Source organism: Seriola aureovittata, chromosome 20 (genome assembly GCF_021018895.1).
Source record: "Seriola aureovittata isolate HTS-2021-v1 ecotype China chromosome 20, ASM2101889v1, whole genome shotgun sequence".
In the NCBI taxonomy this organism is placed as follows: Eukaryota; Metazoa; Chordata; class Actinopteri; order Carangiformes; family Carangidae; genus Seriola; species Seriola aureovittata.
Window position 1 is genome coordinate 23019353 of NC_079383.1, and position 26980 is coordinate 23046332.

Below are 26980 nucleotides of genomic sequence, written 5' to 3' on the forward strand. Positions count from 1 at the left end.
ACTTTTTTTCACTTTTTTTACCTTACTATACTATGACTTTTTTGGGTTTTTTTTGCCTGACTGTACTGTGACTTTTTTGGGTTTTATGCCTTACTATACTATGACTTTTTTTTGTTTTTTTTACTTACTATACTATGACTTTTTTTCACTTTTTTTACCTTACTATACTATGACTTTTTTGGTTTTTTTTTGCCTGACTGTACTGTGACTTTTTTGGGTTTTATGCCTTACTATACTATGACTTTTTTTTGTTTTTTTTACTTACTATACTATGACTTTTTTTTGCCTTACTATACTATGACTTTTTTTTTTGCCTTACTATACTATGACTTTTTTGGTTTTTATGCCTTACTATACTATGACTTTTTTGGTTTTTTTTTGCCTAACTAAACTATGACTTTTTTTTTTCCTTACTTTACTATGGCTTTTTTCTTTTTTTTGCCTTACTATACTATAACTTTTATTTTTGCCTTACTATACTATGACTTTTTTTTCGTTTTTTTTACCTTACTATACTATGACTTTTTTTTTTTTTGCCTTACTATACTATGACTTTTTTATTTTGGTTTTTTTGCCTTACTATACTGTGACTTTTGTTTTTTTTTATGCCTTACTATACTATGACTTTTTAGTTTTTTTTTTCCTTACTATACTATGACTTTTTTTCACTTTTTTTACCTTACTATACTATGACTTTTTTGGGGTTTTTTTGCCTGACTGTACTTCGACTTTTTTGGGTTTTATGCCTTACTATACTATGACTTTTTTTTGTTTTTTTTACTTACTATACTATGACTTTTTTTTTTGCCTTACTATACTATGACTTTTTTTTTTGCCTTACTATACTATGACTTTTTTGGTTTTTATGCCTTACTATACTATGACTTTTTTGGGTTTTTTTTGCCTAACTATACTATGACTTTTTTTTTTGCCTTACTATACTATGGCTTTTTTCTTTTTTTTGCCTTACTATACTATAACTTTTATTTTTGCCTTACTATACTATGACTTTTTTTTTGTTTTTTTTACCTTACTATACTATGACTTTTTTGGGGTTTTTTGCCTTGCTATACTATGACTTTTTTATTATTATTTTTTGCCTTACTATACCTTGACTTTTTTTTTGCCTTACTATACTATGAATTTTTTGGTTTTTATGCCTTACTATACTATGACTTTTTTGGTTTTTATGCCTTACTATACTATGACTTTTTTGTTTTTTTGCCTTACTATACTATGACTTTTTTATTATTTTTTTTTGCCGTACTATACTTTGACAATTTTTCTTTTTTTTTGCCTTACTATACTATGACTTTTTTATTATTTTTTTTGCCGTACTATACTTTGACAATTTTTCTTTTTTTTATGCCTTACTATACTATGACTTTTTTTTTTGCCTTACTATACTATGAATTTTTTTATTTTTGCCTTACTATATTATGGCTTTTTTTAATTTATTTGTTTTTACTATGACTTTTTTGTTCTTTTGGCCTTACTATACTATGACTTTTTTGTTTTTTTTTCTTACTATAATATGACTTTTTTTTGTTTTTTTTACCTTACTAAACTATGACTTTTTTTTTTCCTTACTATACTATGGATTTTATTTTTGCCTTGCTATAATATGACTTTTTTTTTGCTTTTTTTACCTTACTATACTATGACTTTTTTCTTTTTTGCCTTATTATACTATGACGTTTTTTCATTTTTGATGCCTTACTATAGTATGCCTTTTTTGTTTTTTTTACCTTACTATACCGTGACTTTTTTTTTTTTTTGCCTTACTATACCATGACTTTTTTTGGGTTTTTTTGCCTTACTGTACTGTGACTTTTTTGTTTTTTAAGCCTTACTATACTATGACTTTTTTTTTTTTTTTTTTTTGCCTTACTATACTATGACTTTTTTTTGCCTTACTGTACTATGACTCTTTTGTTTTTTTGCCTTACTATACTATGACTTTTTTGGTTTTTATGCCTTACTATACTATGACTTTTTGGGTTTTTTTGCCTTACTATACTATGACTTTTTGGTTTTTTATGCCTTACTAAACTATGACTTTTTGGGGGTTTTTTTTGCTTTACTATACTATGACTTTTTTGGTTTTTATGCCTTACTAAACTATGACTTTTTTTTTTTGCCTTACTATACTATGACTTTTTTGTTTTTTTGCCTTACTATACTATGACTTTTTTTATTTTTTATGCCTTACTATACTATGACTTTTTTTCACTTTTTTTTACCTTACTTTACTATGACTCTTTTATTTTGTTTTTTTGCCTTACTATACTATGACTATTTTTCTTTTTTTATGCCTTACTATACTATGACTTTTTTTGGTTTTTATGCCCTACTATACTATGACTTTTTTTTTTGCCTTACTATACTATGACGTTTTTTTTTGTTTTTTATGACATACTATACTATGACGTTTTTTCATTTTTGATGCCTTACTATACTATGACTTTTTTTCTTTTTTTTACCTTACTATACCATGACTTTTTTTTTCCGCCTTACTATACTATGACTTTTTTGGGGTTTTTTTTGCCTTACTGTACTGTGACTTTTTTGGGTTTTATGCCTTACTATACTATGACTTATTTGTTTTTTATGCCCTACTATACTATGACTTTTTTTTGGTTTTTATGCTTTACTATACTATGACTTTTTTGTTTTTTATGCCTTACTATACTATGACTTTTTTTCATTGTTTTACCTTACTAAACTATGATTTTTTTTTTTTTTTTGCCTTACTATACTATGGCTTTTTTATTTTTTATGCCTTACTATACTATGACTTTTTTTTTTTTTTGCCTTACTATATTATGGCTTTTTTTTATTTATTTGTTTTTACTATGACTTTTTTGTTCTTTTGGCCTTACTATACTATGACTTTTTTGTTTTTTTTTCTTTACTATAATATGACTTTTTTTTTTTTTTTGCCTTACTATACTATGGCTTTTTTGTTTTTTTGCCTTACTATACTATGACTTTTTTTCACTTTTTTTACCTTACTATACTATGACTTTTTTTTTTTTGCCTTACTATACTTTGACTATTTTTCTTTTTTTTATGCCTTACTATACTATGACTTTTTTTGGTTTTTATGCCCTACTATACTATGCCTTTTTTTCTTTTTTTTATGCCTTACTATACCATGACTTTTTTTTTATGCCTTACTATACTATGACTTTTTTTTTTATGCCTTACTATACTATGACTTTTTTACACTTTTTTGTATGACATACTATACTAAGATGTTTTTTCATTTTTGATGCCTTACTATACTATGACTTTTTGGGTTTTTTTGCCTTACTATACTTTAACTATTTTTCTTTTTTTTATGCCTTACTATACTATGACTTTTTTGTTTTTTTGCCTTACTATACTATGACTTTTTTTTTATGCCTTACTATACTATGACTTTTTTTTTTTTTTGCCTTACTATACTATGAATTTGTTTTTTGCCTTACTATACTATGACTTTTTTGGTTTTTATGCCTTACTATACTATGACTTTTTTTTTTTTTTGCCTAACTGTACTGTGACTTTTTTTCATGTTTTTTATGAGATACTATACTATGACTTTTTTTCTTTTTTTTATGCCTTACTATACTATGACTTTTTTTGTTTTTTATGCCTTACTATACTATGACTTTTTTTGGTTTTTTTACCTTACTATACCATGACTTTTTTGTTTTTTATGCCTTACTATACTATGACTTTTTTGTTTTTTTTTTGCCTAACTGTACTGTGACTTTTTTTCATGTTTTTTTATGAGATACTATACTATGACTTTTTTTCTTTTTTTATGCCTTACTATACTATGACTTTTTTTGTTTTTAATGCCTTACTATACTATGACTTTTTTGTTTTTTTTACCTTACTATACCATGACTTTTTTTTTTTTTTCCTTACTATACTATGACTTTTCTTTTTTTTTTCCTTACTATACTATGACTTTTTTTTTTTTTTTTATGACATACTATACTAAGATGTTTTTTCATTTTTGATGCCTTACTATACTATGACTTTTTGTTTTTTTTTACCTTACTATACCATGACTTTTTTTTTTTTTTTTCCTTACTATACTATGACTTTTTTGTTTTTTTGGCCTTACTATACTATGACTTTTTTTAGTTTTTATGCCTTACTATACCAAGACTTTTTTATTTTGTTTTTTGTGCCTTACTATACTGTGACTTTTTTTTTGCCTTACTATACTATGACTTTTTTTTTCTTACTATACTGTGACTTTTTTGTTTTTTTGCCTTACTATACTATGACTTTTTTTCATTTTTTTTTTACCTTACTAAACTATGACTTTTTTTCGTTTTTATGCCTTACTAAACTATGACTTTTTTTTTTGCCTTACTATACTATGACTTTTTTATTTTGGTTTTTTTGCCTTACTATACTGTGACTTTTGTTTTTTTTTATGCCTTACTATACTATGACTTTTCAGGTTTTTTTTGCCTTACTATACTATGACTTTTTTTCACTTTTTTTACCTTACTATACTATGACTTTTTTGGGTTTTTTTTGCCTGACTGTACTGTGACTTTTTTGGGTTTTATGCCTTACTATACTATGACTTTTTTTTGTTTTTTTTACTTACTATACTATGACTTTTTTTTTTGCCTTACTATACTATGACTTTTTTTTTTGCCTTACTATACTATGACTTTTTTGGTTTTTATGCCTTACTATACTATGACTTTTTTGGGTTTTTTTTGCCTAACTAAACTATGACTTTTTTTTTTCCTTACTATACTATGGCTTTTTTCTTTTTTTTGCCTTACTATACTATAACTTTTATTTTTGCCTTACTATACTATGACTTTTTTTTGTTTTTTTTACCTTACTATACTATGACTTTTTTTTTTTTTGCCTTACTATACTATGACTTTTTGACACTTTTTTTACCTTACTATACTATGACTTTTTTTTTTTGCCTTACTATACTATGACGTTTTTTCTTGTTTTTTATGACTATGACGTTTTTTCATTTTGATGCCTTACTACACTATGACTTTTTTGGTTTTTTTACCTTACTATACTATAACTATTTTTCTTTGTTTTATGCCTTACTATACCATGACTTTTTTTTTCTTTTGCCTTACTATACTATGACTTTTTTGTTTTTTTGCCTTACTATACTATGACTTTTTTTTATGCCTTACTATACTATGACTTTTTTTTTTTGCCTTACTATACTTTGACTATTTTTCTTTTTTTATGCCTTACTATACTATGACTTTTTTTTTTTTTTTGCCTTACTATACTATGACTTTTTTACTTTTTTTTATGCCTTACTATACTATGACTTTTTTTTTTTTTGCCTTACTATACTATGACTTTTTTGTTTTTTTGCCTTACTATACTATGACTTTTTTTTTATGCCTTACTATACTATGACTTTTTTTTTTTGCCTTACTATACTTTGACTATTTTTCTTTTTTTATGCCTTACTATACTATGACTTTTTTTTTTTGCCTTACTATACTTTGACTATTTTTCTTTTTTTATGCCTTACTATACTATGACTTTTTTTTTTTTTTTTGCCTTACTATACTATGACTTTTTTACTTTTTTTTATGCCTTACTATACTATGACTTTTTTTTGTTTTTTGCCTTACTATACTATGAATTTGTTTTTTGCCTTACTATACTATGACTTTTTTTTTTTTTTGCCTAACTGTACTGTGACTTTTTTTCATGTTTTTTATGAGATACTATACTATGACTTTTTTTCTTTTTTTTATGCCTTACTATACTATGACTTTTTTTGGTTTTTATGCCTTACTATATTATGACTTTTTTGTTTTTTTTACCTTACTATACCATGACTTTTTTGTTTTTTATGCCTTACTATACTATGACTTTTTTGGGTTTTTTTTGCCTAACTGTACTGTGACTTTTTTTCATGTTTTTTATGAGATACTATACTATGACTTTTTTTCTTTTTTTCTGCCTTACTATACCATGACTTTTTTTCTTTTTTATGCCTTACTATACTATGACTTTTTTGTTTTTTTTACCTTACTATACCATGACTTTTTTTTTTTTTTTTTAATGACTTACTATACTATGACGTTTTTTCTTGTTTTTTATGACATACTATACTAAGATGTTTTTTCATTTTTGATGCCTTACTATACTATGACTTTTTGGGTTTTTTTACCTTACTATACCATGACTTTTTTTTTTTTTTTTTTCCTTACTATACTATGACTTTTTTGTTTTTTTGGCCTTACTATACTATGACTTTTTTTAGTTTTTATGCCTTACTATACCAAGACTTTTTTATTTTGTTTTTTGTGCCTTACTATTATGTGACTTTTTTTTTGCCTTACTATACTATGACTTTTTTTTTCTTACTATACTGTGACTTTTTTGTTTTTTTGCCTTACATTACTATGACTTTTTTTCACTTTTTATGCCTTACTATACTATGACTTTTTTTCATTTTTTTTACCTTACTAAACTATGACTTTTTTTCGTTTTTATGCCTTACTAAACTATGACTTTTTTTTTTTGCCTTACTATACTATGACTTTTTTATTTTGGTTTTTTTGCCTTACTATACTGTGACTTTTGTTTTTTTTTTATGCCTTACTATACTATGACTTTTTAGGTTTTTTTTGCCTTACTATACTATGACTTTTTTTCACTTTTTTTAGCTTACTATACTATGACTTTTTTGGGGTTTTTTTGCCTGACTGTACTGTGACTTTTTTGGGTTTTATGCCTTACTATACTATGACTTTTTTTTGTTTTTTTTACTTACTATACTATGACTTTTTTTTTTGCCTTACTATACTATGACTTTTTTTTTTGCCTTACTATACTATGACTTTTATGGTTTTTATGCCTTACTATACTATGACTTTTTTTTTTTTTGCCTTACTATATTATGGCTTTTCTTAATTTATTTGTTTTTACTATGACTTTTTTGTTCTTTTGGCCTTACTATACTATGACTTTTTTGTTTTTTTTTGCTTTACTATACTATGACTTTTTTTTTTTTTTTTGCCTTACTATACTATGGCTTTTTTGCCTTACTATACTATGACTTTTTTTTTTTTATGCCTTACTATACTATGACTTTTTTTCACTTTTTTTACCTTACTATACTATGACTTTTTTTTTTTTTGCCTTACTATACTTTGACTATTTTTCTTTTTTTTATGCCTTACTATACTATGACTTTTTTTGGTTTTTATGCCCTACTATACTATGCCTTTTTTTTTTTTTTTTGCCTTACTATACCATGACTTTTTTTTTTTTTTTTGCCTTACTATACTATGACTTTTTTGTTTTTTTGCCTTACTATACTATGACCTTTTTTTTTTATGCCTTACTATACTATGACTTTTTTACACTTTTTTTTACCTTACTATACTATGACTTTTTTTTTTTGCCTTACTATACTATGACGTTTTTTCATTTTTGATGCCTTACTACACTATGACTTTTTTGGTTTTTTTACCTTACTACACTATGACTTTTTTTTCTTTTTGCCTTACTATACTATGACTTTTTTTTTTTTTTTGCCTTACTATATTATGGCTTTTTTTTATTTATTTGTTTTTACTATGACTTTTTTGTTCTTTTGGCCTTACTATACTATGACTTTTTTGTTTTTTTTTGCTTTACTATAATATGACTTTTTTGTTTTTTTTTGCCTTACTATACTATGACTTTTTTTCACTTTTTTTACCTTACTATACTATGACTTTTTTTTTTTTGCCTTACTATACTTTGACTATTTTTCTTTTTTTTATGCCTTACTATACTATGACTTTTTTTGGTTTTTATGCCCTACTATACTATGCCTTTTTTCTTTTTTTTATGCCTTACTATACCATGACTTTTTTTTTTTTTTTTTGCCTTACTATACTATGACTTTTTTGTTTTTTTGCCTTACTATACTTTAACTATTTTTCTTTTTTTTATGCCTTACTATACGACTTTTTTGTTTTTTTACCTTACTATACTATGACTTTTTTTTTATGCCTTACTATACTATGACTTTTTTACACTTTTTTTACCTTACTATACTATGACTTTTTTTTTTTGCCTTACTATACTATGACCTTTTTTCTTGTTTTTTATGACTATGACGTTTTTTCATTTTTGATGCCTTACTACACTATGACTTTTTTGGTTTTTTTACCTTACTATACCATGACTTTTTTTTTTTTTTGCCTTACTATACTATGACTTTTTTTTTATGCCTTACTATACTATGACTTTTTTACACTTTTTTTTACCTTACTATACTATGACTTTTTTTTTTTGCCTTACTATACTATGACGTTTTTTCTTGTTTTTTATGACTATGACGTTTTTTCATTTTTGATGCCTTACTACACTATGACTTTTTTTTTTTTATGCCTTACTATACTATGACTTTTTTTTTTTTTTTTGCCTTACTATACTATGACTTTTTAACTTTTTTTTATGCCTTACTATACTATGACTTTTTTGGTTTTTATGCCTTACTATACTATGACTTTTTGGGTTTTTTTTTGCCTAACTGTACTGTGACTTTTTTTCATGTTTTTTATGAGATACTAAACTATAACTTTTTTTCTTTTTTTTATGCCTTACTATACTATGACTTTTTTTGTTTTTTATGCCTTACTATACTATGACTTTTTTGTTTTTTTTACCTTACTATACCATGACTTTTTTGTTTTTTTTTTCCTTACTATACTAAGATGTTTTTTCATTTTTGATGCCTTACTATACTATGACTTTCTGGGTTTTTTTACCTTACTATACCATGACTTTTTTGTTTTTTTTTCCTTACTATACTATGACTTTTTTGTTTTTTTGGCCTTACTATACTATGACTTTTTTTAGTTTTTATGCCTTACTATACCAAGACTTTTTTATTTGTTTTTTTGCCTTACTATACTGTGACTTTTTTTTTTTGCCTTACTATACTATGACTTTTTTTTTCTTACTATACTGTGACTTTTTTGTTTTTTTTGCCTTACTATACTATGACTTTTTTGAACTTTTTATGCCTTACTATACTATGACTTTTTCGGGGTTTTTTTGCCTGACTGTACTGTGACTTTTTTGGGTTTTATGCCTTACTATACTATGACTTTTTTGGTTTTTATGCCTTACTATACTATGACTTTTTTGTTTTTTTGCCTTACTATACTATGACTTTTTTATTATTTTTTTTTGCCGTACTATACTTTGACAATTTTTCTTTTTTTTTGCCTTACTATACTATGACTTTTTTTTTTTGCCTTACTATACTATGAATTTTTTTATTTTTTGCCTTACTATACTATGACTTTTTTTTTTTTTGCCTTACTATATTATGGCTTTTTTTAATTTATTTGTTTTTACTATGACTTTTTTGTTCTTTTGGCCTTACTATACTATGAGTTTTTTGTTTTTTTTTGCTTTACTATACTATGACTTTTTTTTTTTTTTTGCCTTACTATACTATGGCTTTTTTTTTTTCCTTACTATACTATGACTTTTTTGGTTTTTATGCCTTACTATGACTCTTTTTCTTTTTTCTATGCCTTACTATACTATGACTTTTTTGTTTTTTTTACCTTACTATACTATGACTTTTTTTCTTGTTTTTTATGACATACTATACTATGACGTTTTTTCATTTTTGATGCCTTACTATACTATGACTTTTTTTTTTTTTTTTTCCTTACTATACTATGACTTTTTTGTTTTTTTGGCCTTACTATACTATGACTTTTTTTAGTTTTTATGCCTTACTATACCAAGACTTTTTTATTTTGTTTTTTTTGCCTTACTATACTGTGACTTTTTTTTTTGCCTTACTATACTATGACTTTTTTTTTCTTACTATACTGTGACTTTTTTGTTTTTTTTGCCTTACTATACTATGACTTTTTTGAACTTTTTATGCCTTACTATACTATGACTTTTTGGGGTTTTTTTTGCCTGACTGTACTGTGACTTTTTTGGGTTTTATGCCTTACTATACTATGAATTTTTTGTTTTTTTTACCTTACTATTGCCATGACTTTTTTTTGTTTTTTTTTGCCTTACTATACTATGACTTTATTTAAAAATAAAAAATAAAATTTTGCCTTACTATACTATGACTTTTTTTTTTTTTTTTCCTTACTATACTATGACTTTTTTGTTTTTTTGGCCTTACTATACTATGACTTTTTTTAGTTTTTATGCCTTACTATACCAAGACTTTTTTATTTTGTTATTTTTGCCTTACTATACTGTGACTTTTTTTTTTGCCTTACTATACTATGACTTTTTTTTTCTTACTATACTGTGACTTTTTTGTTTTTTTTGCCTTACTATACTATGACTTTTTTGAACTTTTTATGCCTTACTATACTATGACTTTTTGGGTTTTTTTTTGCCTGACTGTACTGTGACTTTTTTGGGTTTTATGCCTTACTATACTATGAATTTTTTGTTTTTTTTACCTTACTATTGCCATGACTTTTTTTTGTTTTTTTTTGCCTTACTATACTATGACTTTATTTAAAAATAAAAAATAAAATTTTGCCTTACTGTACTGTGACTTTTTTTTTATGCCTTACTATATTATGACTTTTTTATTTTGTTTTTTTGCCTCACTGTACTGTGACTTTTTTTTTTTGTCTTACTATACTATTACTTTTTTTCACTTTTTATGCCTTACTAAACTATGACTTTTTTGGGGTTTTTATGCCTTACTATACTATTATGTTTTTTGACATTTTTTGCTTTACTATACTATGACCTTTTTAAAGTCTAGTATTTTATTGATTTTATCAAACATTAATTTCTAGGTTCATATGGACCAAATAAAAGACACAGGAGGACAAGAAATTTAATACTTATTCACACAATGTTAATAGTGCTTTAAAAAGTACAAATCTTTAAAAGTGCATATTGTGCATGAAAGAACACAGCTACCGTTTCCTGAAGGCAATTAAATTGCACAATGAATATGACAATGTCAGATTCAACAGAAATGTTTACATAAAATACTAATACATGTTAATTCTGCTGATTTAACGTTCATGCTTACATGTCTGTAAGAATTATAATCACACTACACAGGAATCAATCTCATTGTCCTGGAATGGGAGTTCGTCCAACAGGCTAGGCTGTGCGTTTCATCAGTGCACCTTGCCATCTTTACAGCCAGTCAAAGCAATTGATGCGTGAACATCCTCAGCCTACATTTCTTTCAGCACCTCTGTCAGGGAGTCCAGATTGAATTGCTTATTCATCCTCGTTGGCTGGAATTCTTTCCACCCTGATTAAGCTTCCCTCACTTGGGTATGTGTGCGTTGTATGAGAAGCTCCTCTTTTGAACCTATATGTGCGTGTTGTCAGCAGTGCAGAGAACCAGTGTGCATCACGTACTCCCAGTGGGCTTTTGGACCACTCAGGGGAGTGTCTGTCAGCTTCTTCTATTCCTGGTCTGTCTCTGCATGCTGTAATGATTCCTCCTTCTGTGACAAAGGTGGAGCTAACCATTGGTTAGTGAGGTTGCTCTTTAGGGATGGGTAGTCCAAGTATTCATCTCCAACCTTTACTTCTGTTGTCCGGAGGATCAAGAACTGTCCTTGAGTTCCTCCAGTGCTTCCTTCTTTACCACAGCCGACTCTCTCCAGGTTTCAGGTTGTGGCGTTGTCCTTTCTGTCCTTGGAGCAAGGCAGCTCCCACCTGTGTGTGTGGAGCAGAGGACAAAGTTACACAATAGCTCAACATTTCATCACTACACTGTCTGTGGTTGGGAGCTGGCCCACAAACTCCTGTGTTTAATAGTCTTCCAAACAATACTTCAAAAGGGCTGAGACCATTTTTGGGTCTCATCGAAGTTAGGATTAATGGTAATGTGTTTATTCCCAGTTTCTTCTCAACATTTAGCCAGTTTATTCTTTAACGTACCATTCTGTCTCAGGGTACATATCAGGGTGATGCATGCGGTGTTGTCTCAGATCCATCCCCAGGAAAATGCTTGTTTCTTTAACTGTTTTGCTTTTTCCCACGGACATCTGATTTTGCTGTGGGGAAAACTTCAGTCAACAAATGAAGTGATCAGATGGTCCAACAGGGGGCAGACGTTGTTGTTCTCTCCTTACAATATATTTAGCACATGTCAAACACTTGTAAAAGGGGTTAAAGTGTCACAGTATTGTAAATATATTTGAAAAGAAGGAAAAAGTAGAAAAACACGGAGCAGTAATTAATCATGTGAAGACGTTAGAATAACAACATATAGCAAATAAAAGATTAGAATAAGAAGAAAGAGTAAAATGATTTAAAGAGAATGAAAGAACTGAAAAGTATCTAAGTACCTTTTTCTTCTTGTGTTTCAGACAAAAGCAGGAAGGATGACGGCGTCAAGACCAAACCAGACATCTATGGTGAGACCCCCCCCCCCCCCACATCAGTTTTTAATCCAACATGTCGGATCAGATATTGATTCTGATGATTTCCTCCCCTCACTGCAGCTTTAGTGTATTTCAGTAACTGCCAATCATGAACCAGGATTTTTCTTTCTTTTTTCCCAGCTGTGTCCAAACCTGGTGAGGGGGAGGGGTTTATGGACAGCCCCACCCCCTGTCCTGAAGACTACGCCCACTTCTGTGAACACGGCCAGTGTGAGATGAGACAGAATCTTCCCACCTGCAGGTAACACCTGTCTCTGTGAACTGTGTGTGTGTGTGTGTGTGTGTCCTCCTATCTTTGTGAGGACCAGTGTCAGACTGTCTGTACACACACACACACACACACACACACACACACACACACACACACACACACACACACACACACACACACACACACACACACACACACACACACACACACACACACACACAGTGAGTCTAAAACTGGTTTTGTGAGACAGTTATCTTGGATTAAAGTCAGAATAAGTTTGAATAATCCCGGTTTACTGTGTGTGTGTGTGTGTGTGTGTGTGTGTGTGTGTGTGTGTGTGTGTGTGTGTGTGTGTGTGTGTGTGTGTGTGTGTGTGTGTGTGTGTCTCAGGTGTGAGGCAGCGTATGGGGGCGCTCAGTGTGATGAGCTGCTGGACTTTAACATCCTGTACGTGGTGCCCAGCGGTCAGAAGCTGCACTACGTCCTGATCGCCGCCATCATCGGAGCCGTTCAGATCGCCGTCATCGTAGCCGTGGTCATGTGCTTCACCAGGTATTCACACTCACATCACTACTGTTGTGTTACTGCGACTACTACAGTTATCAATAACTACACACACACACCAGAGGAAGTACAGTCTTATCCACACTTTACAAAGCTGGTTAGAAACCCAGTTAACAGTGATGCAGCTGGATGAAATCCTTCCAGACTAATGGATTCTTCTGTGTAAAATAACTTTCACTCAACTCTGACTAAAGCTGAAATCCAGATAAAATCTCCTGCAAGTCGAAATAAGTTTCTAACACTAAACATTCAACTAAAGTAAAAATTCATTAAAACACCTTCAAATTCAGCAGAGTAGAGAAAGGTAGAGAAAAATAGACTCAATGTCCACTTGGGAGCTTTCAAACACATGTCAAGGTCTTCATCGTTGGATAGTGACAGTTTTTCACCTTACTACACTCTGACATTCGTATGACTTATTCTACACTGACATTTGAATGACTTCTTATACTACGACGGTTTTTCATGGCTATGTATACGTAACTCATTTTTGTAACTTATTGTACAACATTTTTATAAAAACTGATGATACCGACATTTTGTCATGACGTATATTTTTGTTATAATGCGACATTTTTTTACATTTTATACTGTGACATTTTTTTTACTCACACTACCATGAAATTTATACTTACCATACTGTGACAAATACTATAACCTTTTTTTATTTTAACTGACTTTTTTATTAATGGATGGACGGATGAAGATGGTTCAATTAAGTCACGTGATTACATCTAAACCATCTCCATGACAACTGAGCAATTTGATGAAGACTGTGAGATGTGGTTAAATCTCTGGAAGAAGCCAGTGAGTGGACCTTGAGTTAAGATTTCTTGTAGTCAAAGTTCTGTACTGAAGTGAAACATATAGGATGTGGTGTTTCCCCGTCACTAAGCACCTGCTGCTGCAGGTTGTTGACGTGTACTTCCTGTCATGTCCTGCAGGAGGTGCAACAAGACGAAGCGTGGACGGAGACAGAAGCAGCACCTCGGCCACTTCCCGTCAGGAACGTCCTCCAGGATGATGTAGCTGCTCCAGTTTCTGTGAAATACAAGAAGTCCAATTTTTCGTACCACACAGACAGACTGCATTTTTTATATCTCGACTTTTTGGTGCCTCTTTTTTTCCCCTTTTTAAAAAAAATAATTTTAACTTTCTTAAGGGGCCTTATTTTAAAGATTTTCCTCCATCTTTGATTTCTCTTTCTGGCTGCACAGTTTTGTCTCTTCGCTGTCTGCAGAGGACGTTTTGTTTTCCATCAGTCGGAGCGGAGACGTACAGTCTGGTTCGTGTTTGTCATGATGCTGCTGCTCTCAGACTCTGAATCACTGTGGATCCAACAGGAAACATTATTTATCTGATTGTATCTTCACTCTGGACCGTCCACATACTAACTGGAAAGATGTTGTTTCTGTTTGTTTTCACCCTGTGGGACGCAGACCGACATTGTTTCTGTTTTAGATTTATTTTGAAGGAAAACTAGAAAATATGTGTAACCTTGTTTATGTGGCATGTACATTAGATATATGCAAATATTAGCTATTCCTGCAGAACACCTAATGTTGACATTTAAATACTGAATTCCTGTGATTTGAATTCACTTTTTTCCAGAAACCATATTTGTGGCTAAAATCTTTATTCTGGCATCTGGTTGTTCAGGTTTGAATTTTAACCATTTTTTTGACCAAATTCAAATTTTTACTCCAGAATTTAAGCAAATTCTTTTTTCTTTTTTTTCATATTGGACGCTAGAATTTATTTTGCGTTTGGTAAATAATTTCTCTAGGACTAGAAGTTTTACAACTTGAAATTAGAGGAGCACAAGCCACATAAATTTAGATGGTTTTCAAAGTAAAATACTGTATGTTATTCTATATAGTCAGTGGTATTTAAATTTCAATATTAAGTATTTAGAAGTTTTTTTTGCTTCTGTAGTCACCTTGAAATTACGGCATAAAACTACAGATCTGGTTAATTTTTCTGAACTCTGATGAGACAGTTAAAGGTTAAAGTTGGTCACTCTTGCACCAAAACAGCCTTTAGAAATTTAACATGCAACAAGATGTTTGCGAGTCGTCACTTTGGTCTTGACACTCGGCTGCAGCAGAAAGTGTCCGAGCAGCAGCCGTGATGAGAGCTGGTTGATTTCTGCTGAGGAAAGGAGCCTCAGTGCTTCCTATCTTATCTCCTTTAGCATAGAGGACACTGGAGCTTCCTTTAACAAAGGGAAAGGGGATAATGCCATCCCACAATTCATTGCTGCAGCAACATTTATGCACCAACATCAGTAACATCCTCATGACATTTTCCATCAAGGTCAAGGACTTTTTTTTTTTCATTTCGACTGCAGCCCTGGTTTTGTTTCATACTAATAACTCCCATGATGCACTGCTGCTCACGGTTAGCCTGGTTTTCTTTGTCACCGTGTTATAACGCCTTAATACTCCAGGGGCCGCTCTTTGTCGGGACTACAGGATCATCAGGGACCACTCGAGGCCTCGGGTGTTTGTGCTGCAGTAGACTTGTGTCTAACGTGTTATTTTCTTTTTTGCTGCATCTCACAGGGTCAAAAATACCTTTTCATGTAACTTAGATGAACTTTATTTGAACTTTTTGTATTTGTTATGATGAGACGCACCTGAAAACCAAAATGCTGTTTTTTCTACTGCTTAAAAAAAAGGTACAAGCTGACATGTACAGGTTGTTGTTATAATTATTTTATTGCTTAATTTTCAGATGACGCCATTCCGGAAATGGATTCCAATGTTTTTTTGTGTTTTGACAAACTGCTAATAATTTAAATGACTGTTTGTTTTGTTTTTTTTGGTCGAGTTTCTTCTTTTTTTTTATATAATTTGTAACAATGGTACGAAGTGTCCGTGTTGGTTGTTTTATTGTGGTAGAAGGAGTAGATGAATAAGCTGGGGCGAGGTTCCCTAAAGCATCGCTGCGCTGAGATCAGATTTATCTGGAACACAAACATTGGTGGAGCTGTGGTCTCGGTCTCGTGATGCCTGTGGGAATCCGCTCTGATTTTACTGTAGATGTTGCGTACTGCATGAAACAGTGAAGTTGTTGTTTAGACTGTGCTGTAGTTGAACTAGAATTAAATTATGATGTTTGAACCCACTGTGTCACCATTTTTAATTGGTTCTCTCACACTGACAGCAGATCTGATGAGATGCTACTTTTCTGGCGTCTAAATTTTACAAGGAAACCACATTTGATTATAATCGGTGGATTTAGAGCTACAGACTTTATCAACTGTGCCAAATTATTTTTATCTAATTACCGGAACTGGTTGTGAATTCTTGATCAGTCTTGTCGACTTATTCTTTAAAAATGCACAGGTCTTAAAAAGCATTGAATTTCCCTCGGAAAAAGGCTTAAAAGTATTGGACTAATTAAAATGTTCACCTTATCATGGCGCCGGAGGAAAAGTCTGAGAATCACCAAAGTTATTAGAGTTCATCCCGAGGGGAACATGGATGTCTGAATAAAAGTTCACACTAATCCATCCAGTGGTTGTTAAGAAAAATACTGAAAGGAGGAACCACATATCTGTTGAATAAAATACAAACTACTGTGATTTGAATGCAGCCTTGGGTCTTGGTTGTTAGTGACGACATAACACAGAGCAGTAAAGTTGAACATGGTTCACCTTGGTGCCAATGAACCGGACACTTTAACACTTTAACTCATATTGCAGAGAGGTAATGCAGACAAATGTAACCTACCTCGGCCACCTGGAGACGGGCAAGCTGCTGAGGTGTGGGAAGATGCAGTTCCTCAAACGTCCACAAGATGCTGCTCCAAGGAAACTGAAACACAAGACAGATATTGGAGTCAGTTCATTGAACTGCGGGCGTATTAGCATTAACCTGAAGACTCCACCCACCTTCAGTGAAGGAGGAATGAAAACCAAGCGCTCCTGGTGGCTGCTGAGGCATTCATGTCTTCTCCCGGGAGGCGGAGTTAAATATAGAAGTGACGGCAGGATAAATATAGGCAGCAGCTGGTGGAGGGATTTTAGATGGCGGGGAGTCCCCTTCTCTCTTCGTCTAATTCCATCCCTCCTTTCTCACCTCACCCCATTCTCTTCACATCCTAACACACTCCTTCTTCCACATCCTCTTCTTCTGTGTTTCAATCTGTTGTCTGAACATTGAAGGCCGTTTTTGGCTACGACTCTGGACAGATCGAAATATGACAGGACGCTGCTTGTGTGTTCAAAAGCAAAGTTACTGAAGAGTCAGCTGATGGGCAGCAAGATGGTTCCTTAAATCTGAAAAAACACTGATAAATATAAAAGTTAATTGGTTTAGGTCTGTGGACACCTTTTCCAAGCAAAAGATAACTTTTCACATCTCAAGTTTTAAAACAACAGAATGAGGGATCTGAATTCTTCTGGGAGGATTCACTCATGTACAAAGGTAAAAGGAACGATAGTCAGCACCAAGTCCAGTTACATATGGCGATAAGTGAAGTGAGACCTGACCTTCACAGTAGATGCAGAATCAACATCAAATTACCTTTCAACCAAAAACCTTTGTCACAGACTTGGAACTCCACAAACGTCGATTGTGAGCAACAGATTGATGATCCCAGTTTCAGACTCTTCATTGGCATCAAGTGCAGCCAGTGTCTTAAGCTGCAGTTCCTCTAACGGCCACAACATAATGACTCCAAGAAAACTTGCAATAAACTCTTTCAGCCATTAAATCTACTTTGCAGCTAAAACAAACTTTAGACTACGCACTTAGAGAGTGGATGTGAATGCAGATATGATGATCAGGTTCAGTCTCGTTGGCCGTTGCCCAACTGGCGAGCTGTAACCATCATAACAACAGCAGTGTGACAGAGCAACACAAACTCAGTGGTTCAGCTTACACTAACTGCATCGGGCTCAGAAACCTGCAGCCACACACACCACGTCTCAGATTAAAGCTGATTTCAAGTCTTTAAAGGGGAACGCCGCCACTTACTTAATGGAGGGAAATGTAGTTTGTATCTTCATGTATTCATTAAGTTCTGGGGTAAACATAAAGTTTTTCTTGTCACCAATCGCAGTCTTTGAATGCAGCTGTACTGCCACTAAAATTACTTCACACCTCACTCAATATCTAATCAGTTTCATTAGATAAGCGCTTCAGATAAGATGATTTGACGCTGTCTATCCTGTTTGATACTTGCTCATCTCAACTCAGGTCTTCGGACGCTCCGGCCCATTTGGCCAAAATGGGACTTCCTGGTTCCAGTAACTCGCTAAGATGGAAGTGAAGACGAGTGTTAGCATTAGGAATGCCTCGCTGCTCATCTGTAGACCTGGGGATGCCAAAAAAGACCAAACCTGGAGGGAGGGATTAAGACAGAACAAGTGAAAAGGTGACGGTTGATGGATGGATGATGGAGGAATAGATGGGAGGGGGAGGGGGGGGGGGTTTCCATTCCTTTTAATACACTCATCTCCCAAAGAGGCACAGGGAGTCACTTTACCCTCACTGTATTTTTAGCAGCAGAGAACACAGAGTGAGGCTGGGATCCATGTCACTCTTTATCTATCTCGCTCATTAACACATACATTCCAGCAATATCCATTTCCATTTTGAAATTCTGTGATTGGTGGGAGGTTTGTGGGTAGACCCGGCCTTCAGGAGTCCAACATGACTCAAGTTGGAAGAAGATAAACTTAGAAAGAGATCTCTTCTTGAGAGTATTTATTGTCACGGTCTGGACACACGCTTTAAAATCCACAACTACAAACGTTGAGTAAACATTGTTAAAACTCTGATGATTCTTCCTCTAAATTCTCCCTCTGCATTTCACCTCCTCTCTCTTTTTAGCCTCACTATTCCCCTTCCATCCCTCCCTCCCTCCACATAACTCCTGTCATCCCTCCCTCTCACTCCCTGCAGGGTGGAGTCTATCCGTTGATGTGACCGGTTTCAGGATCAACCTCCAGTTGTAGAGGGGTGATCTGGTCCTCCTGTCCTCCTCCTTTCTGTCCTCCTCCTTCCAGAGGAGGTTTCTATTCCTCCTAGCTCGTACTCCCGCTTCGTCTTCGGATCCTCTGATGCCTCAACCGGCGTTCGTCTCATATCTGTGCCTCTGATCTTCACTGTTTCCGAGACTTTGCTGTTCGTTGCAACAGATAAACTCCTCCTCACCCCTTCTTCCTTTTTACATTTGGATCACCGGGTTCTAGCAGTCACTCAACCGAGCAACCAGCTAACCAACTAACAGACAACCCGACAAGCGACTATGACAGACAAACCGGGCATGCCAGCGGGCGGCGGAGATGACGCAGGAAGCATCATGGCGTTGCTGGAGCGTGTGGCGGGCCTCATGGACAGCGTCCAGACCACACAGCAGCGCATGGAGGAACGTCAGCTGGAGCTGGAGAACACAGTGAAGACCATCCAGGCCGACGTCGTCAAGCTGACCAGCGACCACGCCAACACCAGCTCCACTGTCGACCGGCTGCTGGAGAAGACGCGCAAGGTCAGCCGCCACATCAAGGATGTCAGGGTGCGTGTGGAGAACCAGAACATCAGAGTGAAGAAGGTGGAGGCCACCCAGGGTGACCTCCTGGCCAAGAACAAGTTCCGGGTGGTTATTTATCAGGTAAGATTCATAGATGTTTGGTCCTTTGGTTGGAAACTTGGTCCAGTGTCGAGCACTTTGGACCTTCAAGGTTCTGACCATTTGCCTCTGGGGATGATTCCTAATGCAATTCTTGTTGTATCAAGGCGACAGTGTGTTGATTCTCTTCTAGTGAGGGTGTAGAGGCTAGCTGACCGCTACATGACTAAATGTAAAATATACTTCCAAAGCTCTTGGTATTTCTGCTCATGATTCAAAGAAGGTAAACCGGTACTGCCTCGTCAAAACATGAGAGTACCGGTGGTTTTTGGGGCTCGGGCTTCAGCCGTCAGGATTATTGTACGACTTAAATAACATCAACACCATCACTCTAATAATAATTATGTGTTCCTGGTGGTCAGTTTCAACAGAAGACAAACTGAACTATGGGATCAAAGAGCTGCAAAGGGAGAGTTAAACACATGGCCGGTGTAAAGGTGGATGTGGCTGGTGGTTCTAAAATAGCTGTCAGCTGACGTCCACTTCCCACAGAACAGGAGAACTTTTATTATTTAGCAATAAGAAAAATTCATGGCAGAATTTCTCTCCTCATCATAAGCACATTTTTATTCTTTGAGGGACTAAATGGGATTTCGCATTTTCCTGCATGATGCCTCCAAAGGTTTTTAACGAGCAGCAAACATTCGTTAGCACATCGGTTTCATCTCTGCAGAAACATGAAGAACCTTTTAGAGAGATGTTGCCAAATGCTGTTTGTGTGTCTGTTTCCACACTCTTCAGATCTAGACTATTAAAACCAAATTAAATCTACACGATCAAGTAAAGATCATAGTCGCGATCTTCACTTCACTTCTCTGAGCTCTTAACATGAAGAAACTGTATTAGCCAATGAATGTCTAGTTCTAGGGGTTGAAATAGCAACAGGAACACACACACCACCGGGCTTCGATTTACTTCTTTGGCCTTCACAGTTAGCAGCTGCCAGCACGACGGTGACCTGGTTATTTTAGCCCTGGATAAACGTCAGTATGATGCACGGTTGCACCACAGATCTGGAGCTCACAGAGAGGCTTTCACTTAGAAATTACTATTTGTGAATGACTATTTGGGTGAAAACAAAATCCTCTTCCTGACGAGATGTAGCAAAAGACTGACAGATGCCTTTTATTTTTCTAACAATCTGATCTAGTCAAAAACGCCCCTGAACTTTGTGACACTTGTTAAAATGATGAGATATCAATATTCTGAAAAGGCCAATTTGTGCTGAGTCAACAAAAAGAGAAACAAACAAAAAATAAGACTTCAGTAGCTGTACAGGATTTAAAGTCAGAGTTCTCACCGAGTTAGCGTTCATCAAAGACAGCTGCTGGACAATTTAATGTGCAAACTCCAACAAATATTTTAGTTGTGTGCGCATTGACTAGGCCTATAATTAGCATGCTAACTGCATGCATCTTCCTACGATAACATTAGACTGCTAATTTGCTAATTAACAGAATATCTACGTCAAGAGTTGAGATGAGTGTAACATGCAAGCTAACATAAATAGCTCTGTGGGGTGTGGTTCGGTTACTGTAATCTGGCCTCTGTAAGGTACAGTCTCAGGTTGCAGGAGTGTAAGTGAGGTCACAACTTGATCAATCCCCAGGAAGCCCGTGATTGGCTGGCTGCAGCTGCTGGATGTCAGGCTTCATTGTGCACACACCTGGTGTCCTGGTGTCCGGCCTCCACACCCTGACGTTCGGTCTGTCAAGGACACACTGGTTCCTGCAGTGGGAGTTGGCACTGGATGCAAACCATGACCCGTAGAATCACCTGACACGGCGGGACAGAGGATGCTCGGCTCGGCTTGTTTGGTGTTCAGATCGTAGCGAGTGAAAAGAAATCTGGTAATGAACTGGATATTAATTACAACACAAAGCGATGCCGTGTGATTTCAGTGTAGACTCATTAATCATTAATGTGACACCATCGTCAAAGGTGTGATGGCCGCTCTGACGTACACAACCGCTCACCAAACTCACTAACTCCTGTGTAGTATTGGAAAAAGGAAAACTTTCTGTTAGAGGAAATATTCACACTAACAGTCCTTTACATCACAGCTGGTTATGACCAGCAGAGTTAGCAGCGCCGCTGTGGGGCTTCTCTACTGTAAGTGACTGTGCCAGCTGAGCGCTGACAGACCAGGTTATTCTGAGTCTGAACCTCCACCATCTCCTAATATAGTTGTCTGCTCTCTCTCCCTTCCTCTCTCTCTCTCTCTCTCTCTCTCTCTCTCTCTCTCTCTCTCTCTCTCTCCTGATGAGCTAACGGCGATCTCTCGGACGAGGGTTATAAATCATTTCGTTAGCCGCTAACAGGCTGCGCTCGCTGTTTGATTTGTTCTGACACAGATGGAGGAAATCCTCTCAAGTCAGCCGTGGGGGTTCAATGCATAACTGTGTTGTCATGGGGTCAAATGGGCTCATGACCTTTGACCCTCCCTCTTTGACTCCTCCTCTCTGCCTGCAGTTTAAGAGCAGAGAGGCGTTCAAGCTTGACTCTTGTCTTCTGGTGCATCAACTGTCTTTGAGCTGCTGTTCAGTCGTGTTGCTCTGTGTGGCAACTTGTAATATTTAAATTAAGTTGAACAAGGAAGTGACAAGTTTTCAACAACTCGTCGTATTACGCAGCGAAAGGACACGTCTCCAGATGTGGATCAGCTGTGATGCTTCATCACGTGACAGTCTTTCACCTCACAACTTCTTTGGTAACAGGTGACAAAAATGTATCTGAAGCACTGCCCATTGAGCAGTTAGCATCGCCTGTGGTGAGATAAGAAAATAGATAACAACAGGTCGAGGTTAGCTTAGCTTAGCACGAAGACTGAAAGTAGAGGGAACCACCTAGCATGACTGTTCAAAGTAAAAGAAAATCCACCTGCCCACACCTTTAACAGACAGTCCTCCACCTCTAACAGTCACACGCAGGTGTGGCCTGACACTTGGTGTAGACATGTTATTCTGTACAATAACGTGCAAAGCCAACTGTCCATGCTAATAGGAAGAATGTGGGAAATAAACTCCACAACCAGACGCAAACCTGCCTGTGCCGCCTCTCCGCAGGCTTCATTTCTCCAGTACGTAAATAAACTGAGATCACAGAAAACAGAGACAATTATCAGCCTCTCCCAGACATTGGATCGGCATAAATGTGATCTGATTGGCAACGAGTGAACGAGGAGCATCTCATTTGAAGCCTCCAATGTGAACGCTTGAATTTAGCGTAAACTCGATTAACTGATTAACTGATTAACTGATTAACTCTTGCAACCAAAAAAAAACCTCAGAAAAATCATCATCGCTGTGAATGAGCTCTTCTTCTTCTGCCGTGGTTTAATGGCAGCGGCTGGAGACTCGGCTCCACAAACTGTTTATCTCCATCAAACTGCTGTGAATGGAATCCTGCACTCATTCACATTTTCTTTTCTGATTTTCTCAAAATTCACTTGCGTCACGTTTTGATGGAAACCTGCCGAGTGCGTCTGTGCAGTGGCTCCAGCTACAGAACGAGCTGCCAGATACAGTCAGTGGGCACAGCTAACAGCTAGCACGATGGTAGCAAGCCTGGCGAACTCACCATGACAACCAGACTTCAGGAGGTCAGCCACTCCTGTGCAACAACAAAAACTGCGAGATAAAACTCCCTCTAAGAACAAACATTTAATAAACGTTGCTGTTTGTGATGGATTAAAAAGAACGAGATACATGTTCATTAGTGAGCTTTAGAGCGGGTGCAGTTTTGAACTTGGCTTGCTTTTAGCTTGTTAGCACACTTTGCTGCATGCTCCTGCTGTGCGGCTCAGTTATGACAGTTATGCATTCTGTCAAAGCTTTGGAAATGTCAGCCCCTCTATCAAGTGTCATATAGTGCCTATGATGCATGAAATCAAAGATCCTGATGCTCCCGTTAGCGTGCTACAAGCTAGCACAAAGGTTCATTTGACTTTATGGATTTCATCATCCAGGACTGACCCAGAAACATCCAAGTCCTCAGATTACTGGATGGAAAATGAATGGTAGTCAGTTTTCTTATATTTGTACTACATACTTTGGTTTTACAGCTCAGGTGTTCGGGGGCCTCCAAGGGTTCTTTAAGAGGTTCAAGGAGGTCTTCAGTAGATTTATGGCCTTGCAAAGTCAGCTCAGTGCATCTGTCCAGCTCACATTTCACCACAGATCAAAATGTAGAAAACTGCCCTGCAAACTCCTGAACTTCATTTACAACAACTTGATAAACTCTGCATCCAGTGATTGGCTGTCAAGAGATTTCTCTTTACTTTTTTGGGCCTCTACTAGTTTTTGGGTAATTGTGTGTTTCCTTGCTACACCTGTGTGCTGGCTGCAGCTAAAGGCTGCAGGTGTACTGGTTAGCTCCCAGTGTGAATGACTGGGACTGTCTGATGGTGAATAAGGGTCAAACTTCCCTGAGCGGATCAGGTTTGAAGGGATCTGGGTCAATTTGCAGCTTCGGCCTCAACATTTTTGCTCCATTTCATGTTCAGTGTAACCAGATCCTACAGTTACAGACTGGTGCCATGACGCGGCCCGAAGCTGAAAGTGATCCAGCTTTTCTCTCCACGCCGCTGCTCGCTGATATGTTTAGCTTCCTGCAGCAGAGCGCTGAGCTGCAGAAACAGGTGCTGCAGTTTATTTATGGAGGCAGGATCAAGGCCTCAAGTCTACATGACACACTTCAACCAGAGACAGATTTAAATCTGACATCAACAACTGGACTTTGTCCATTTGAATGAGAAGAGAAACAAATGTTTTATATCTGATGCACATTCCACAGAACAAAGTCTCGTTTATCCGTCACTTACTCATGGAGTTCTCTACGTTTCATACTGTTCTGTGTTCTCCTCCCTCAGGGTGACCAGGAGGTCAAAGCTGTTACACCAGGAAATGAGCCAGCAGAACCCAGCGGCAGCGGCGGCGCCAGAGCCGCGGTGGAACCAGACAAGTTCGAGCTCCCCCCAGAGTCGGACGAGGAGTACATGGTGGTGGAGGAGGCGGACTCCTCGGCGGCCGGCCGCATGAAGAAGTCCGGCCTGACACGCATCGAGAGCTTCAAAGCCACCTTCTCCAAGCAGAACATGAGCAAGACCCGCGAGAACCTGGGCACCAAGGTCAACAAGTTCGGTGAGCGCATCGTGACGGCCGAGAGGCGCGAGAAGATCCGCCAGTCCGGCGAGAGGCTGAAGCAGTCCGGCGAGAGGCTGAAGGAGACCATCACCAAGAGCGTCCCGGCCAAGCTCAACTTGAAGAAGGAGAGGACTGTGGCGGAGGGCCAGGAAGGAGCTGAGGGCGCCAATGAGGGAGCCATGCCCGTCCCTCCTCCAAAGGGCCGCAAGGGCAGCCCGGACGCCGCCAAGGCGTCTGCCGACGACGGCAAGGCGGAGGAGTCTAAGGTGCCGACGTACGACATGAAGCAGCTATCGTAAACCGTGAGACAGTGGCGAGATCTGGGGCGTTTTCTTTGGACTACTGAGACCACGCAGAGGGAGACGAAGAAGTTTTCAGGGTTGCTGCTACCAAGCAGATCTGCGAGCGCGATGATAACGAAGTCTAACATTTGTTTGAAAGTTGTTGAAGGAAGTGAGCGAGGAACGGGCCGGTCACAGATCCAGTCTGACTGAACGTCGAGACAACAACCAAACAAACTCCTGAAATCACTGAGGTTATTTCATGTGCAGTTACGTGTGTTCTGGACATTTATTACCAATCAGAATATATATATAGTCCTTTTTTGTTTTGTGCTCAATAAACACAGACTTTGGAAAATAAAAGAAGTGTTCAGAGTTCCTCCACAAAACTTTCCCATCATCACATTGCTGCTGCTCACTGGTTTCTGCATGTTGATGTTATTGAAATGTTGAAATGACAAAGCTACATCAGGGTTGTGGCACGTTTGGTTTGTAAAACGTTGGTAGAGAGCTCTGCGCTCGGGACAGGTGAAAAGATTAAAGTCTAAAGGTTAAAATCTGTGATGTCACCGAGGATCGACGTCAGTCACCCGGACAAATGTGTGTTTGGACGCAGCATCGCGATGAGGCCGTTTGTTCCTGTAGAGGTGTTTGACATCGGGAGCTGAAGGTCTCTGGATAAACAAATACAATATATTATATTATACTATATTATGTTTCTTTACAACCCTTATATCATGGAAGAACAGGCTTAAAACCCTTTAACTAATAATTGATTAAAAGTGTTTGATTTTCAAATTGACAGTTGTATAAAGTCTTAGTGAGTCAGTGTTACATGAGGGGAGTGAGACAGTCTGCAGCTTTAGTATTGATTAGCATTTAGCCAGTGAAAGGAGATTATATTCCACACTGGGGAAATGAAGTGCAGCAGATAACTGCGTATTTCAGGGAAATCTTTCAAATGTGGATACAAATGCACGAATCCTTCAGTACACTGTAAGAAATGAGGTGAAAGTATATTTCAGTAAAAATATTACTCACAAAAAAAAGCTTGCTAATCAGCCTAGCGCTAGCGAGTTAGCCTAAAGTAAGTAAACAAGTAGACTGTCAACAGGAGGTTTAAGGAGCAAAAAACTTTTGTATTTTGCACGTAGCGAGCGGCGCCTCACTGTGCAACATTAACACTGCAGCTACGAGCAGCAGCGCCTGCCCCCCCCCCCCCCCCCCCCTGGTGGCCACGCTGTGAGAAAACCTTGTAACTACGACACTCCGACTAACAACCTTTTTACAGTGTTCTTGGTGTTTGTAGCTTCTGTTAGCGAGTGACTGCATGGCTGTAGTTTGTCAGTGATATTATATTTAAGCTGTTTGTCATGTCGAGAAAATAAAAGTTGACTTGAATCATTTCTGTAACCGGAGTCCAGTCTGCTCTTCATTAACTACAGTCTGAGGTTTTATTAATGTCAGTGTTATTACAGAATCTATTACACAAACTGATGACTGGAACAAAGAGTCGCAGTGATCAACAAACTGTGAGAGCTGTGAAGAGTCACTGTTGTGATCAAACATCATTCTATTCCTCCGCACCGGCGACAGTCAGAGGAGCGGCCATTTTGTTTTCAGGTTGTCCGTCAGATTCTCGTGGACGTGATGTCTCAGTAACACCTTGACGGAACTTCTTAAAATTTGGTAAAAAACATTCACTTG

General features: G+C 36.1%; 2 protein-coding genes and 1 long non-coding RNA gene across 4 annotated transcripts in view; 2 read left to right on the forward strand and 1 right to left on the reverse strand.

Moving 5' to 3' along the window:
• LOC130161003 (tomoregulin-1-like) overlaps nucleotides 1-16335 on the forward strand; it is a 26799-nt gene extending 10464 nt beyond the window's left edge. The window contains exons 7-10 of the mRNA XM_056363909.1: nucleotides 12357-12404; nucleotides 12552-12672; nucleotides 13033-13194; nucleotides 14151-16335. Coding sequence (XP_056219884.1) covers nucleotides 12357-12404; nucleotides 12552-12672; nucleotides 13033-13194; nucleotides 14151-14235 — 416 coding nt within the window. The 3' untranslated portion in view covers nucleotides 14236-16335. The remainder of the gene's footprint in view (nucleotides 1-12356; nucleotides 12405-12551; nucleotides 12673-13032; nucleotides 13195-14150) is intronic.
• On the reverse strand, nucleotides 10842-18597 carry LOC130161025 (uncharacterized). 2 transcript variants are annotated; one of them, XR_008826086.1, is made up of 6 exons: nucleotides 17739-18597; nucleotides 17105-17502; nucleotides 16944-17027; nucleotides 14105-14247; nucleotides 11926-12041; nucleotides 10842-11700 (listed from the first exon to the last, which is right to left on the reverse strand). It is a non-coding gene; the product is annotated as an uncharacterized LOC130161025 (long non-coding RNA). The 2 variants fall into 2 exon arrangements; XR_008826085.1 differs by having other exon boundaries at nucleotides 10842-12041.
• A 548-nt stretch (nucleotides 18598-19145) lies between these two features.
• On the forward strand, nucleotides 19146-26686 carry cavin4b (caveolae associated protein 4b). The gene is made up of 2 exons (XM_056363929.1): nucleotides 19146-19830; nucleotides 24719-26686. The coding sequence occupies exons 1-2, from the start codon at nucleotides 19468-19470 to the stop codon at nucleotides 25289-25291; spliced, it is 936 nt and encodes a 311-aa protein (XP_056219904.1). The 5' UTR covers nucleotides 19146-19467; the 3' UTR covers nucleotides 25292-26686.
• The last annotated feature ends 294 nt before the right edge of the window (nucleotides 26687-26980 follow it).

Excerpts from the sequence above, each read along its gene's own strand:
- cavin4b (XM_056363929.1), top strand. The coding sequence starts at position 19,468 with ATGACAGACAAACCGGGCATGCCAGCGGGCGGCGGAGATGACGCAGGA. Across the intron at positions 19,831-24,718 it reads TCCGGGTGGTTATTTATCAG|GGTGACCAGGAGGTCAAAGC; the intron begins GTAAGATTCATA and ends CTCCTCCCTCAG.